The following is a 16,340-nucleotide window of genomic DNA, read 5'->3' on the forward strand; positions in this document are numbered from 1 at the left end:
CTTGAAAGTTGCTGCATCTGACTCCTTAGTCTGACTCCTTCATCCATCAGCTGATCCCCCCCATCCCTCCCCGGGATTCCCAGGTAGGTGAAATGCCTGAAATGCAGGATTCTCAAGAATCCCTCATGCTTGCCACCAGACAAAGGGACTCTCACTGTCCCTAGTAGCTTGGGGGCCACATGGAAGTCCAACCAGGATTGGGGATGTCTGGGGAGGAGGTAAGGGCAAGGGGGACAGCTGTGAAATTGCCTGAGAAGGGCCTCTGCCTTCACTAGACCATGACTCAGCTGGCACATCTGAGCTTAGAGCAGGGGATAAACATTGCCTCATATTTGGAATTGCCCAAACCCATCCCTGGGAAGCCCTGGTGGCTTAGCAGTAAAGAATCCACCTGCAATGGAGGAGATGTAAGATATCGGGGTTCAATCTCTGGGTCGGGAAGATCCCCTGGAGGAGGAAATGGCAACCTACTCCAGTATTCTTGCCTGGAGAAATCCCATGGACAGAAGAGTCTGGTGGGCTACAGCCCATGGGGTCGCAAAGAGTCGGATGTAGAGACTAAACATCAACATCAAAGGCCATCCTCACAGTGACCCAGATGGTCAGAAAGGAATTAGTCCTATTTTACAGCAGAGGAAACTGAGGCTCATGAGGGGCAAGTCATAATCCCAAGGCTGCCCAGCAAGCAAATGACAGAATCTCAGGTCTGGAGAGGAGTGCCCACTGCTTTACTGCACAGAGAGAATAGATGAGGGATGAACAGAGCTCAGCAAGGGATCAAATGTTCTAAGGGAGATCCTGGGAGTGCCTGTCTCTGGAGGGACTTACTGCCACCCCCAGGACTCAGCTCACGGGCCCCACCTCCCCAACAACACTATTCTGAGACACCACTGCAAGCTCGAGCTCCTTCTGCAGAGGTGGGACTGGACACCAGTGGACACTCATTCACAGAAATACCAGTTCCCAATACCTGATCAGTCAGATGGGAATAGTCAGAGTCCTGAGTCCTGGGACCTTGTTCCAAAAGGACATTCCTTCTTTCCTTGCCAATCCTCACAGTGCTGGTCCTGCAGCCGAATAGAACCTTTCTGGACACTTGGCTTGAGGGCGCTCTGAACCTGTTTATTAAAAGAGGTGGTGTTAGGAAATGGATGGCTTCCTGGGTTCAAACCCTCAGGCTCTGCTGTGTGACCTTGGGCACATTCCTTTCCCTCTCTGGGCCTGCTTCCTCATTTGTCACACCACCTTGGATTAGATGCCCCCCTCCCCATGTAGTATTTAATCATGTGCCTTTCTTTTAACGAATCTTATGAGTGAAGCCTTCCTGTAGGCACGGGGCTTGATGCTGGGGATTGAGAAAGAATAAAGAAGTAAGGACCAGTACCTGCTCTAAAAAAAGCTCAAATTCTCTTTCTGAAACGTTTTTTTATTTTTGGTCATGCTTTTTCCTTCATGCTGACTTACCTTTTCAGAAAATGCCCCCGCTTCCGTTGGAGAATGGAAATTGGCAAGGAGAGAGGGAAAAGGTCCAATTTGCGCCTTTGCTATTTTAGGGGAGGCTGAAATTACGAGCCAAAGTGTAGTGATGTGCTCACTAGAGTGACCTCCGTCCCCCCAAACAGGAGAAAACCCAGGTCTTTTGCTTAAGTGGTTTGAGCTCTTAGGCGTGAGGCATTATTACATAAATTCAAGCTCGCTCCTGATCCTTAGTACCCTGAGCTGCCTGAAGGGGGGAATGGCACTGCCTGCGTGTGCAGCCCGGGCGCTCGGGCCGCCGTTGCAACCGGAGCGAGGAGCGCCCGCCCGCACCACCTGTCCCCGCCGGCATTCCAGAGTAGAGGCCGAATTGGCAGCAAGCCGGCCCGGATCAGTCGCCGCCTCAGTCCGCGCGGGCCCTCCTAGGGGTGTGTCTCGCGGATTCAACTCGCAGCCGCTCCTGGACGAGCCCCTAAAGGCTGCTTCTTCTCTGGTGGGAGCCGCGCGCGCCCCTCTCTTCGCGCTACTGCTCCGAGGCCGCCGCAGGCGGATGCACGACCTCAGGAGACGCTGGGACCTGGGCTCCCTCTGCCGGGCCCTGCTCACCCGGGGCCTGGCCGCCCTGGGCCACTCTCTGAAGCACGTGCTCGGCGCGATATTCTCCAAGATTTTCGGTCCCCTAGCCAGGTACGTTTTAGGCGAAAGCGGGACTCGCGCTTCCGGGCCAGGGCGCGCGGGAGCGGTGCGGGAAGGGAAAGGCACCGCGAGAAGAGCAAAGGGCGCAAAGTTGCGGCTGGCCCGCGGCGGCCGGGCTCGGGGCTCTGGAGGGGAGCGGCGTGCGTTTGGCTGCGCTGCGGCTCCTTCCCCGCGCTTCCGCGGGCACCCTTAGCGCAGCGTCTCAGCTAGCAAGTCGGGTTGCTCGCGGACCCTCTTCCCCCAGGGGAACTCCGAACGCCGGGCTCTGAGCTCCCTCGAGGCGGCCCCCAAGGTGGGCAGCCTAGTGCGGGCAAGAGCAGGGCTTCGGGGGCGCACGGTGAAGGAGCCCGAGATTGGGCGGCGGCGTGCGCGCCAAGGGGACTGGGGGCAGAAGCCCCGGGGAGAGTCCGTTGGGCGAAGCGGGATGGGGATGGGAACCACCGAGAGTGGAAAGAGATGCGCCGAGGCTCGGCCCCGTGGTATGAGTTGGGGAGTGGGGCAACCGGGGCAGGCGGGGTCCCACGGGTACGAAACCCCGCGAAGCCGCTCCACAGAGCTCTTGCGCGGGGAGAGGGCAGGCGGCCAGCGGTAAAGAGTCGCGGGGGGGAGGAGGGGTGTGCGGCAGAAGCCACAGCGCTGAGCCTGCCGGGAAGGAAGGAAGCGGGGAAGGGCGCCGCCGCCGCCGCGGTGGAGTACTCGGTGCCGAAGGGAGGGGGAAAGGGGAGCAACCGCGGCGCCAGGGGAGGGGGCGGTGCGGGCGCGCGGCGAGCGCGGGCTGATCTGCGGGATTGACGTAAGGAGCTTGGGTTTCCCCCAGCGTCGGGAACATGGATGAGAAATCCAACAAGCTGCTGCTGGCTTTGGTGATGCTCTTCCTATTTGCGGTGATCGTCCTCCAATACGTGTGCCCCGGCACAGAATGCCAGCTCCTCCGTCTGCAGGCGTTCAGCTCCCCGCTGCCGGACCCGTACCGCTCGGAGGATGAGAGCTCTGCCAGGTTCGTGCCCCGTTACAATTTCAGCCGCGGCGACCTTCTGCGCAAGGTAGACTTCGACATCAAGGGCGATGACCTGATCGTGTTCCTGCACATCCAAAAGACCGGAGGCACCACGTTCGGCCGCCACCTGGTGCGCAACATCCAGCTGGAGCAGCCGTGTGAGTGCCGCGTGGGTCAGAAGAAATGTACTTGCCACCGGCCGGGTAAGCGGGAGACCTGGCTCTTCTCCAGGTTCTCCACGGGCTGGAGCTGCGGACTGCACGCCGACTGGACCGAGCTCACCAGCTGCGTGCCCGCCGTGGTGGACGGCAAGCGCGACGCCAGGCTGAGACCGTCCAGGTGAGTGCGCGCCCACGCCCGAGCGGGGCCCCCGGAGCCGAGCCGGGGAGCTGACCCGGCCCGGCGGTCGGGCAGAGGATCGGAAGGCGCGGCTGATCGGTGCGGGTGACCCAGGGAGCACCTCGGCGTCCCTGCAGTGGCGCCCGGACTGGGCTGGGCAGGCGCCTGGCGCCCTGGCGCGTGGGAGCACTGCGCTGTGGCGGCCGCAGGAAGCTTGTCCATTCCTATCCGGGACGGCTCCTGTGTCTGCACACGGGTTGGCCTGGTTGGTTGGCGGCTCGGAGTGCGAGGGGGGAAGCGGCCGGGAGGCCCGCGACGAGCACCCCTCGCCCCCGGCAGCCGCCGGGACAGGGTACAGAATGTAGATTCCGCACTGGAGCGCCGGAAAGAGCCGCGCTATTCGTGTAGCGTGCCTGAGCCCCTCCAGCCTCTCTCTTTTCTCTGCGCCCAGGTTCCCAAGCCGCCTTTCTCTTCTTTGACGATCCCGCATTCTTCCCCCTCCTCCCCGGCCTTTCCCCTCGCTTCGTCTATTCGCCTCTGTTTCTCCTGCTTGGGATCTTGTTAGCTCCTGGCCGCTTGCTCTTTCCTTCTCCCTCCGTTTTCCTTTCTCATTTTGCTTCCCGTCCTTTCCTTAACCTTTTCTTTTCTGTGGCCTTTTTTTTTCTTACCCTTTTCCTTCCATACTTTTGTCGCCTTGCTCCTCCTTTCTTTCCGCTGGCTCTACTCTCTTTGGACGAATGAATGTCCCTCTGCGGTTGTTTGCGGACACCCAGAGAGAGCTCGTGGTACCCAGCTTGCGCCCCTGGCTACTGGCTAAACGCGGGGCATCCTCCGCTTTGCGAGTGCAAGGGGCACCTCTCGGGCCGAAGGGCGGGTTGGGACGCCGCTGCGGATCCCGTGTGGGGCTCAGTCTTGAGAAACCTCTCTTGATTTACAAATTCCTGAGCCCTAGAGCAGGGCGCTGCCAGTCCACTTGCTAGGAACCTAGGGCTGATGCTGAAAGAGCTGTTTTATGAAAAGCCAGTCACTTTTGAAGCGAGGGCATTTTCCTCCAGCCAGCTGCAATGCCTGGTTGCTGGAGGTCAGGGAGTGCCATAAAGCGGGGAGTAGAAAGGACTCTTTGGGGTGCAATTGCCCTAGTCAGGGCTCCCGTTCTGCTGCTCTCTATAAAACAGAGAGGGCTGCTGCAGGGGATGTTGGGAATGGATAAGGTGAGTTTAGTTGACATGGCCATGCTCTCTGTCTCTCCACCGAGCTGACCACAGGAGGTTGCTGCTGCTACAGAGGCTGCTTCTCTGGACAGATTCCCCATTCCCTTCTCAGGGTGAGGGCTGGTCTGCTCCAGACACTGTCACCTTTTGTGGGTACCTCTCGGAATGCAACAGCCAATGTGGGTTTTTCTGTCCAGCCCCAGACTAATGGAGCCCTCCAACTTTCTGGTCATCATTGAGATTTAGAGGAAACCTCACCCCCTACTCACTTTCCCATCCCTCAGTTTACAGTGTCCTTCCTGAATGCTGGAATTCTGGGAGAATCTGTTGAACTTTCATTTCCCTTCGAGCACTAACTTCCCCTGTTCCCAACCTCCTAAGAGAACCTTGACCCCAGGAAGTTTGCCACCTCAATCCATTGTGAGAATTGTGTAAGCCGTTGTCACCACAAGACTTTAGGGTTTAAGATGTTCACAAACAGTTTGGCAATATTGAAAATAATTCCTTTTGCTAATGGAGCCTGTAGGTGTAGTGAGAGGTGCTGATATAAAAAAACCTCTTGAGGGCAAAAATCGAATTCCACAGCCATGGCTGTGGCAGAGGAGGAAAAATGAAGTCTTGGCTGCTATGGACTCCCCGGCCCTCTGGAGTTCCACAAAGCACATGTGCCTTTTAAAATCCCTTTGGACAGGTAGTGTGTAAACACACATTATCATCATTGTGATCTTGTGTATTTGATGGCCACTGTCCTCTGGCAGATTCTTTCAGAAAATTTCCATAGGATAATGAGGACCCCTCAAGGGGAGGGCTTAGCCTCTTGGACAGTCCCCAGTGGAAGCAAAATTATTTGACACGAAATACGATTTCCTTGGTCATCAAAAGGGTGATACCACAGTGCCATCTAGTCTAATAGAGGAAGAATCACTTTCTAAATAGTCGGAGTTACTTGGATCTTCTGATATTCACCAAAATGAGGTAAAATTTGCTAGAGAAACACGTGGCTACCCGAAGGGCACTTTATTTCCTTAATTCCTACCCACCTCCAGAAATCGTCATCTTAAAGAGTAGTCATAGCTGGAGGGTTCCAGAATTTCCCAGGATGCTGACTGCTTACAGAACTAGTTCTGTGAATTCTGATAATCTGTGTGAGAGAAGGTGTGCACGAGTGTGTGACAGTGAGAGTGTGTGTGTATGTTGAAAATTTAGAGACAGAAGCATCTGTGCTGGCGGTGATGCGTGAGGCCAAGGAGCTGGTCTCAGGAGATAGAAAGTCAGCTGCGGGGAGTTCCTGTGTGGAGCAGCCTTCCATGCCAGCTGCTGGTGGGCTGTGTGGTCCACTGAGCTGAGTGGAACAGCAGCTCCGTCTGTTTGGCCTGGGAGATCTGACGCCTGGGCCTCAGTTCCAGGCCCGCCGTAAACCAGCTGCATGACCTTGGACCCGAGCCTGTCCCAGCCTTGTCTGTGTGGAGGGTGCATGCTGGTTCCTGATGAGCTTTGCTATCCCTTATCTCTGTTATGTCTCTGTAAAGTTGCGCTGTCGGTAGCAAGAAGGCAGAGTGGGCAGAAGTCTCCCTATTTATCAGATGAGACAGAAGCCCAAAGGGGTTGAAGGACTTTCTCAAGGTCATTGGACTCTTTAGTGACACAGCAGGGATCTTGCTCCAGCTTGGACTGATTCCACAGCCATGACTCTGTCGACTGCAACTCCATGAGCAAGGTTTTCTTTTTTTTTTTTTTTTGCGAAAGCACAGTGAGGTATTTCATGTGAGTCATTACCACAAAGTGAACACTCCATGGATGCTCACTGGTGTTATTATCACCTACATCATCTCCGTTTCCAGTCGTTTTTACACATGTGTTTGAATGAGTGATTGGACCAGGGTTGCCATTGGGAGAGAAATAGAATTCTACCTCCCTGAAGCTTTATGCTCACCGGGAGGTCTGGTGGCTGGGTGGCAAAGGGGTGTCTCATTGCCAAGGCAGGAATCACTGCAAAGCTGAGCAGGGTGGGAGTACACTGGGAGCCTGGTGAGTAAGTCTCAGGAGGAGCCGTCAGCGGCAGCAAGTCTCACTACAGCCGTCCATGCTGGGGTGAGAGGCCATCGAGACTGCAAGCCAAGACCTGAATTGTGCTCCCACTGCTACATTCTAGAAGTGCTCGGGTGATATATAATTGCTAAGTGCAAACGGCTGCCATCACGCTGCCTGGAGAGGACAAAGAGAGAGTGCTTGGCTGGCAAAACGTACCAGTTTATTAAGACTCATATTTGTTTTTTAAAAAAAAAACCTAGAAATTGCATTTCATGCCTCTGTGTGCGAATATGTTGTTTAGGGGCCAGAGCGAAATCCTGCTCATGGAGAATTCCCAAGACTGTTTTTGATAATGTATCAAAACATAGTTGCTGATCAGTTCTTCTCACTCCCAGATTCGGCAGGCTTTTTCTCAGGCCAAATTCCCTCTGTTTGTAGCCAACTCTGGTGCATCCCTGAGTCTGTGGGAGGACCTCAGAATTGGACATTGAGAAACTGCACCAGGCTCATTCTTCCCCCGAACAATGTGCTGGCTGGCACACTAGGGTGGCAGCTGGCGGCGGGAGAAGATGGTGCATCTTAGACATTTAGCATCACCTAGAATTCACTAGGTTATCACTTACAGGAAAGGACTATATGGCATTTCTATGGAGCATAGTTTTCTCTCTATTTTGTCTTCTTTGTGGTCACTCCTTTTTAATACTTGTAGTAACGGCTTCCTTTTCTTTTCCTTTTATTTAAAGGTGGCTTTATTTATTTTTGGCTGCGTGGCTTGTGAGATCCTAGTTCCCCAGCCAGGGATCGAACCTGGGCCTCATCAGTGTAAGCACCAAGTCCTAACCACCGGAGTGCCAGGGAATTCCCAAGGTGGCTCTGTTTTGACACAGCCATGTCTTGGTAAGAAGTCCATAGTGCGTGAGCCTGCTCATGGCTCGGGTGCCCATGCTGCACTCCTTCCCTCATGCAGTGAAGCAGGACGACGATACTGGCATGTGGTACAGGGCGAGGCAGCGAGTGAATGGATCAGTTTAGGCAGTGGTGCAGTCCTTCTGGTCCCTCAAGCTGTAGGCCACTGGGTTCTCACAGGCGTAGCTTCAATTAGCCGAGGATGCTAAGAGCTGTTATTGCCTCCTGCCCTGCACACATGTATTTCCCAGGAGAGGGGGAGAAATTCACCATGATAAATTAACATCTTTGCCCGGATGGCAAATACATTGCTGGCATCCCAGCCAAGCTCAAAGTTCTCAAGGTGGTATAAAAAGCTATTTGGAATTAGATTTTCTTAATAGTAATTTTAGATTAGTGCTGTTACGTGGCAATAAGAATGTTAGAGCTTGTCTTTTCTAGATATCTGTCATCAACTTAAGTATTATGAAATGACATTAAAGAATAGTCACCTCTTCTATCTGTCATTTGTGAAACGAAATTTTGCGAAGCTGCCCATTATATTCCAGAAGAGATGTGTCATCTTTGCTCTCACAGAACTTACAGTAGAACAGAATAATTTGGTGTTTTAGATATTTAATAAAGAAGATGGATTTTGTTTGAAAATGATTTGAATATTATAATATCTTTAAAATGTCATACCTTTATTGGAATACATTTTAAAAATAGAGAAAAGTTCATCTGTTTATGTAACAGTTTAGGTCTAATCAGCAAACTTTGTGGAGTAAGTATTATGACCTCTGCCTAGTGCTGGCAGTTGGAGGAGGTTAGAGCCCAGATAAATCCCCAAAAGCCGAGGTCACCATCTTCAGCCTCAAGTTCATGATGGTAAAAGTGCAGAACTACGTAGTATAGACAGGTGGGGAGTGGGGAGGAATCAGTGATTTGGCAAGTCCATCCCTCTCTGTAAAATGGGAGACTTAAACAGGTTGCTTTCTAAGGCCCTTTTCTTTCTAAAGGATGAGGAGCAGGCCAGAAAAAGGAGAGGTCTGTTCGGAAAGGCTTCTGGAAATAGGTGGCTTGTTCTTGGGAAGAAACTGGCTTCTCAGAAAACGCGGGCTTCATCCCTGGGTGGGGAAGATCCCCTGGAGGAGGAAATGGCAGCCCACTCCAGTATTTTTGCCTGGGAAATCCCACGGACAGGGGAGCCTTGTGGGCTACGGTTCATGGGGCCCAAAGAGTCAGACATAACTTAGGGACTAAACAGTGAACAAACAACAAAATTTAGAAGAAAGGAGGCATTGTCGGTGGATGTGGCATCCTCATGGCATCTCAAGGTCAAGTCCCCAAGAAGGTTCATGCCTGGGGGAGAGTTAGGGAGCCTGCTTGTAGAGGTCCTGGAATGGCAACCAGAAGATTGAACTCCAGAGGTATGAGAAACTCTTGCCTGGCAGGAATGTAAGAAGCACAAAAGTCAATGAAGGCTGTAGTCAAGTTCAAGGTAGAGCTCTGATTTCCAGTCTGGAGTCAAGATGGTACCACTGACAAAACAGAGAGGCTGAGAAGGGGATCTAATGAGTGCTGGGAGGGTACTGAGAATTGTGACCAGTCTAACTTGCCTAGGTTTCTACTGGCCAACGCTTGCAAAGAAGTGAGAACTGGAGTTCTGAACAGGTTAGGGCTTAGTTGTATACATAGGAGTCTGTGAACCCAGTTAATCTGAATTCACAGTTGGCAGTATTATTTAAATGATCGCTGCAGTTTTCACGTGGGAATCTTAGTCAAGGAAAAGACTGTTTGAATAGAGGAAAAGATCGACAGTTATGATTACATAAAAATGAGAAATGTTTATCTGTCCAAAAATAACCAGAATGAAAAGGAATGTGTCAAACTAATGAAAATATGCACAACAAATAAAACAGACAAAAGGCTGACATCTTTCCTGGAAAAAGAACTCCAACGAATTGAGCAGAAAAACAAAGGCTATGACCAGAAAATTTGCAACATGGAACAAAGCTAGTTTACAGAAAGGGAAAAGATTAGTTTTTAGTTTCTAAACTAAAGAAAAAAGTTTAGTTTCACTAGTACTAAAGAAATGCAGATTTCAATTGTACATAGGAAAAGCTTTTTGCTTCTCTAATTAATTAATTTCTCAGATTGGAAAAAAACAACTTGGTAGACATCACCACCACCGCCAAACAAAAAAGGATAGTAGTCAGTGTTGACAAAGGTGTGGTAAACACCATCATTCATATACATTGTTGATGCAAATGTAAATTGAAATGATTCTTTTGGAAATAGATAAACAGAGAACATTGATAGTATTTCTTTGACCCACGATTTCTTTTCTGGGATTTTACTGAAAAACAGTCCTGTACGTGTCTTTCTATCACTCACTCATTTATTTATTCATTTATTTACAAATACTTATTGAATATCTCATCAATATGCTATGTGCTGGAGGCACTGTGAGGAACCAAGTGGACATGGCTCCTGGCTTCATAGAGTGGGAAAGGTAGACATGAAACAAATAATTCATTATTGAAAATTGTGAGAGGTGGTATGAGGAAAAAGCAGAGGGTGACGTGACAATGGTATCCTAGGAGGCTACCATTATTTGTAAGTTATTTGGAGTTATTTGTAAGTGTAACAAATTGGAAAAATCTGATCAACGTATAGCAAATGGTGCAAGAAATCTCAGTACATCCACTTGAGGGATTATTTCAAAACCATTTAAACGTCCTCTTTAGAGTATGGAAAATTGGTAGTGATTTAATGCTAAGAGGAAAAGAGATAGACAGTTATGGGCCCAGTTTGACAACAATTATGTGAGAGAGAGAGCAAAGGGGCGGGGGTGGAAGGAGAGAGGCAAATCATCTTTCCATCCCTCTCAAATCTAAGCATAAAAGGCAAAGGATGGAAGAAAAATACCAAAATATCAATAGCTCAATTAGTGACTTATTTTCTTTCTCTGTTTCTTTGAAGGATTTTAATTTTCTTTACGAGTATGCATTGCTTTCATAATAAAAATAAGTATTAACAGTTTTTAAAATGATGCTTTATTATGGCTTTGATAAATTACACACATCTGCTTTTTGGTTTCTAAAGACTATTGGCTGGTTATTTCATTAGCCTCTTGATATTCTGGGAGTCCTTAATGAGGAAAGCAGCCTTAGCTAAATAAACTCTGAGACTGAAAGGCAGAGGTGATAAGTCAGACATCGATTGTTGATTTTTCTGATGATTGGCTGTTATCACATTCCAAAGAATCCATGGAACTCTTACACTAGTACAGTACAGAGATATTTGAGTGGATTGCCATTGCTTGTTCTCTGTTTAAAAATTAAATGAAACAGGAAATTAATAATGGCACACAGAAATAAAAGGTTTACTCTCTTCAGCCAGAGCCACCCAAGATAGCCTGGACTTTGAATACTCATGAGCCTCTTTTCAAGTGAGCTGATACGAGAGCTAATGGTCTGATTAGAAGAGTGAAGTCTTGGGGGTGGAGAAGGACTGTAGGTTCTAAACGTCCACGACTGAGGGCTTAGATTAGTTAGCGCATGTGCTGCCCTCATCCCGGAGAGAAGTGGAGTCCAGTCTGCTGCAGCAGCCTCCCACTAGAGCAGTTTCACTTCATAAGAGCATTGCCCCCGGTTAACTGTAAATTAAGTTGACTAGACCAACGGTCGCCAACTTCTTTGGCACTAGGGACCAGTTTCATGAAAGACAATTTTCTCATGGACTGGGGATGGTGTGGGGTTGATTCAGGTGCATTACATTCATTGTGCACTTTATGTCTATTATTATTAGCTCCTCCTCAGATCATCAGGCATTTGATCCCAGAGGTTGGGGACCCCTGTACTAGAAAACTGCATTCCTCCACTGCTCTGGGTATCAGAGGGGCCACTAAATACAGTGAGATTCAGAATCTTATTGTTGAAATTCCACAAAGACTACATTCTAGGGACAAGCTATTCTGACAGTGTAAATAACGTGCTTTGCAGTTGGGAAGCTAATATCAACATTCTGTGCCAAATAAGATGAGATATTTAGTCACTGAGATTAGGGAAAAAAAAGTATAGATAGGACTATTCAGTCTTCCATTAAAGTGTAATGAAGAATCCAATTAATGGTATACGTCTTCTAATACAATGTCATTGTAAGCTTAGAGAAATATTTGTCTAAACTTTTGGTAAAATATTTATTGGCAGAAAAGCTTTCCTAGCTTTGCTAGGTATTGGACTTCGCAGATTATTCAGTTGGTCTTATTGCATCCCATTTGTTATTTCTGCCATTTTGCCTCTAAGAACAGTGTTGAAGACTTTGACACATTTCAGAGCATTACACTAAATAAATCTGTCTTGCACATTCCACTGTGCTTTTTCTGGAATATTATAAATATTCAAATGTAGGCACACATGCAAATTCAAAATAAAATTCAATAATGCAAATTTGGCATAAATTCCATATTTATAACTTAGCAATAGTTTTGAACTTGTTATCCCATGATATAAATGTATCAGATATGAGCTCATGGGAATTACCAATATATTTTTCTGATTAAACTGTGGGTTCTTTTTTAGTCACAATTTAAGCTTCAATTCTGGTATATAAGAGAATAATTTGCACTTCATTTACTCTGAATTGTCAAGAATCATGTTCTTTCTCCATGTAAATGTCTGCAAAGAGGGCTTCTTACTTAGTTTGATTTGTTTTTGAATTTTGCCAGTGGAGATGCCCTAGTGAGCCTAAGAGAATTGGTCTGTTTCTGTGAAGAGTATAGTTCTAATGAATCTCTTACATGCACATTTCTGAAGGAATACAGAGCAACTGAAAGTGTGCAATGCATTGGTTTACGTCAAATGGATTAGGCTTGTGTGCACTGTTCCTTACATTAATCGACCATAACTGTATAGTATCAGCTCAGAGTCACTCATGGAGATCATTGGACTTTTGCTAACTTCATACAAGAGTGAATGCAAGCAGAGTGTTTAGAAATTGACTAGAGTTACCAGATTACAGCTAGGATAAAAGGAGGTACTTTTTTAAAAGTCCTTTTGATCTTGGCAGCCAACTCCTCAGTTACTACAATAAATACAAGTTGACTAAACTCACCAATTAAAAGGCATAGATTATTTCAACTGATTAAAGTACAAAATCTAGCTATATTCTGTGTATGAGAGACAAAGCTAAAACATTAGGACGCTGATAGGATTGGAATAGATATTCTATGCAAATACTAACCAGAGGGAAGCCGATGTAGCTAAATTAACTAAGGCAAAACCTTTTGGGGGGATAAACAGGATCACTGGATAATGATAAAATGTTCAGTTGTTCAGATAATAATTCTAGACCTAACACTTAATACCATACTTTTGAAATATGTAAAGTGAAAATGGATAGAGCTATTAGGAGAAATTGTAAAATCTACGAACCTCTTTCAGAAACTGCAAAATGAAATGAACAAAAAATGAGTAAGGATACAGAAGATTTGAGCAGCATGCTTAACAAACTCAATATAGGAGACCAGCATCCAATTAGAAAAATACACTTTCTTCTCAAACACGTACAGAACATTTTTGAAAACAGACCACATACTAACCCATAAAGTTGGCCTGGAAAAGTTCCAGTAGGTAAATAACTTACAGCCCATTCTGACTATGCAGTACTTAGGAAGGAACAAGAGATCAGGCCATATCTGAGTGCATGGGAAGGAGTATTAATAGTGTGATGTATTTGGAAGTGGGCTTCCCTTGTGGCTCAGCTGATGAAGAATCCGCCTGCAATGTGGGAGACCTGGGTTCGATCTCTGAGTTGGGAAGATCCCCTGGAAAAGAAAGGCTACCCACTCCAGTATTTCGGCCTGGAGAATTCCGTGGACTGTATAGCCCATGGAGTCACAAAGAGTCGGACACGATTGAGCAACTTTCACTTATTGTCAGTCTTTCACTGACCACATCAAGCTTCTTAATTCACATGCAAGAGTAAAGAACTCCATGTTAGCATCTATATAATGTATATCAAAGATTCAGCACCTAGCATATGATATGTGCTTAAGAATTATGGCTGTGATTATTACTCATGGGCTTCCCTGGTAGCTCAACTGGTAAAGAATCTGCCTGCAACGTAGGAAACTGCTTCAAAAATTCTTGGGTCGGGAAGATCCACTGGAGAAGGGAGAGGCTACCCACTCCAGTATTCCGGCCTGGAGAATTCCATGGACTGTATATATATATATATATATAGTCTATGAAGTCGCAGAGTCAGACACGACTGAGCGACTTTCACTTTCACTTATTACTCATGTTTTGTTATCTTTACCCATGTAGGGAACCCATGTGGAGTCCTCTTCAGAGGGCTATACAAATATTTGCATTTGACAGATTATGTAACAGTGATGGAAGAACTTGTCCTTTATGAAAAAAATCTCCTTTATGTATAAAATATTCAGACACGTTTCTCCAAAGTTCTTTTGGGTGAACATTCACAAGGCCCTTTCACACAAACATGCAGATAGCCAACACGCTCATAAATATACGCCAAATCTAATTTTAGAAAAATAATATCTAATCTATACATTTGCACACACATACACAGTATTTGTAGCATCTGCATTAGACATATTATCTGTACTACGATTTGCAAATTTTGGGTCAAATCTTGTCTCCACCTGTTTTTGTAAGTAAAGTTTTATTGGAATACAATCGAAGAAAAAGTGGGAAACTTCAAGACTCAGGCAAAGAGAAGTGCTGTAAGCTGATGGTTTGACCCAGGTAGCTAGGCCTGGCTTTCTGTGAAGATGTATTAGTGTTTTGGGCTACCTACTGAGCCAAGCCCTATGCCAAAGATATAACATATTTTTCTCATTTAATCCTCAAAACAACCCTCTGACATAGGTGTGTAAAAAACGCATTTGAAGACAGGAAAACAGATAATTGGATGAGATGTATAACCCGCCTAAATTTACATCCTAGTCAGTATTGGAGTTGGCATTTAAAACCAGCTGAGACACATAGCCTGTCTGATATGTTTTAATGTTCATTAAATTCTCAGACAAACCTCAATAAGCCCTTGCCATCCTTTTTTATTTATTATTTTTATTGATGTATAGTTGATTTACAATATGTTAGTTTCTGGTGTACAACAAAGTGATTCAGTTATATATATATATGTTAAATACATGTGTAATATATAATATATATACATGTATAATATATAACATATATATATTATTTTTCAGATTCTTTTCCATTATAGTTTATTGTAAGACATTGAATATAGTTCCCTGTGTTGTATAGTAGGTCCTTGCTGTTTATCTATTTTATATGTAGTAGTGTGTATCTGTTCATATCTAAACTCCTAATTCACCCCTCACCCATTTCCCCTTTGGCAACCATAAATTTGTTTTCTCTGTCTACAAGTCTGTTTCTTTCTTGTAAATAAGTTCATTTGTATTATTTTTTAAGGTTCCACATATAAGTGCTATCATATGATTTTATTCTTAGACTTACTTCACTTAGTATTATAACCTCTAGGTCCATCCATGTTGCTGCAAATGGCATTATTTCATTATTTTTATGGCTGAGTAGTATTACACTATATATATAGCACATCTTTATCCATTCATCTGCTGATAGACATTTAGGTTGCTTCCTTGTCTTGGCTATTGTGAATAGTGATGCTATGAACATAGGGGTGCATGTGTCTTTTCAAATTAGAATTTTCTCTGGATATATGCCCAGGAATGGGGTTGCAGAATTGTATGATAACTCTTTTAGTTTTTTAAAGAGCCTCCCTACTGTTCTCCATAGGGCTTCCCTGGTGGCTCAGCAGTAAAGAATCTGCTTGCAGTGCAGGAGGTGCAGGAGACACGGGTTCGATCCCTGGGTCAGGAACATCCCCTGGAAGAGGGCATGGCAACCCACTCCAGTATTCTTGCTGGAAAAATCTCATGACAGAGGAGCCGGGTGGGCTACAGTCCATCAGGTCCCAAATAGTTGGACATGACTGAGCACGCACTTTTCTCCATAGTAAAAGCCTGTACCCTCTTTTTGGCTATGTGTCTATACAAAATAAGTGGAATGGAAACCTGAGGTGACTATCTGCAAATAACAGGTTCCAACATGTTTCGGCACCTTTAACAATGTTTAATAAAAATCACTCTCTAAAGGTAAATTTTGCAGCTCTTCTTTTCCCCTCTTAAATAAGGATTTAGATATCCAAGATATTGTAAATGCTTTCAACAATGATTTACACAAAAGAATTATGGTTTTTTTTTTGTGGGGGGGTGGGGAGAAAGGATTTAGGTTGGAGGAAAGATTTTTTTTCCAGATAAGGAAAATGAAGACCTTAACGTATTTTAAATTACACTCCATGTGGACTTAAATTATGGTGCATCCACTTCATGAGATTTGTAAGAGGCCAAGGCATTTTACTTCTTGAATGTTGGCAGTTGCCTGATTAGCTATGTCAGTTGCACTGCTCTGTCCATGGCCTGTTTCTATGAATGACCATTGTTTCTTTCTTTCTTTCTTTCTTTTTTTTGCTCATTTTGGTCTGAGTAGACACAGCCCTTAGAGGGTAGTGTGAATGAGTTCAGCCAGGGCAGTTCATACAGTCTTGGATCATGAGGAGCCAGTGAAATAAAGCTTTTTCTCAGCTTCAAGTGAGGGATCCCAGAGAAAATGAATCTTGAAACCAGC

The 16,340-nt window shown here is 46.2% G+C and overlaps 1 protein-coding gene across 2 annotated transcripts in view; it reads left to right on the forward strand.

The window, feature by feature from the left end:
* The first annotated feature begins 1,543 nt into the window (after nt 1-1,543).
* Nucleotides 1,544-16,340, forward strand: part of HS6ST2 (heparan sulfate 6-O-sulfotransferase 2) — a 351,911-nt gene continuing 337,114 nt past the window's right edge. For both annotated transcript variants that reach the window (XM_055438291.2, XM_055438292.2), the window contains exons 1-2: nt 1,544-2,163; nt 2,990-3,508. In XM_055438291.2, the coding sequence (XP_055294266.1) occupies nt 1,736-2,163; nt 2,990-3,508 (947 nt within the window). In that variant the 5' untranslated portion in view covers nt 1,544-1,735. The remainder of the gene's footprint in view (nt 2,164-2,989; nt 3,509-16,340) is intronic.

Source organism: Moschus berezovskii, chromosome X (genome assembly GCF_049115385.1).
Source record: "Moschus berezovskii isolate FMDL1 chromosome X, NW_MosBer_1.0, whole genome shotgun sequence".
In the NCBI taxonomy this organism is placed as follows: Eukaryota; Metazoa; Chordata; class Mammalia; order Artiodactyla; family Moschidae; genus Moschus; species Moschus berezovskii.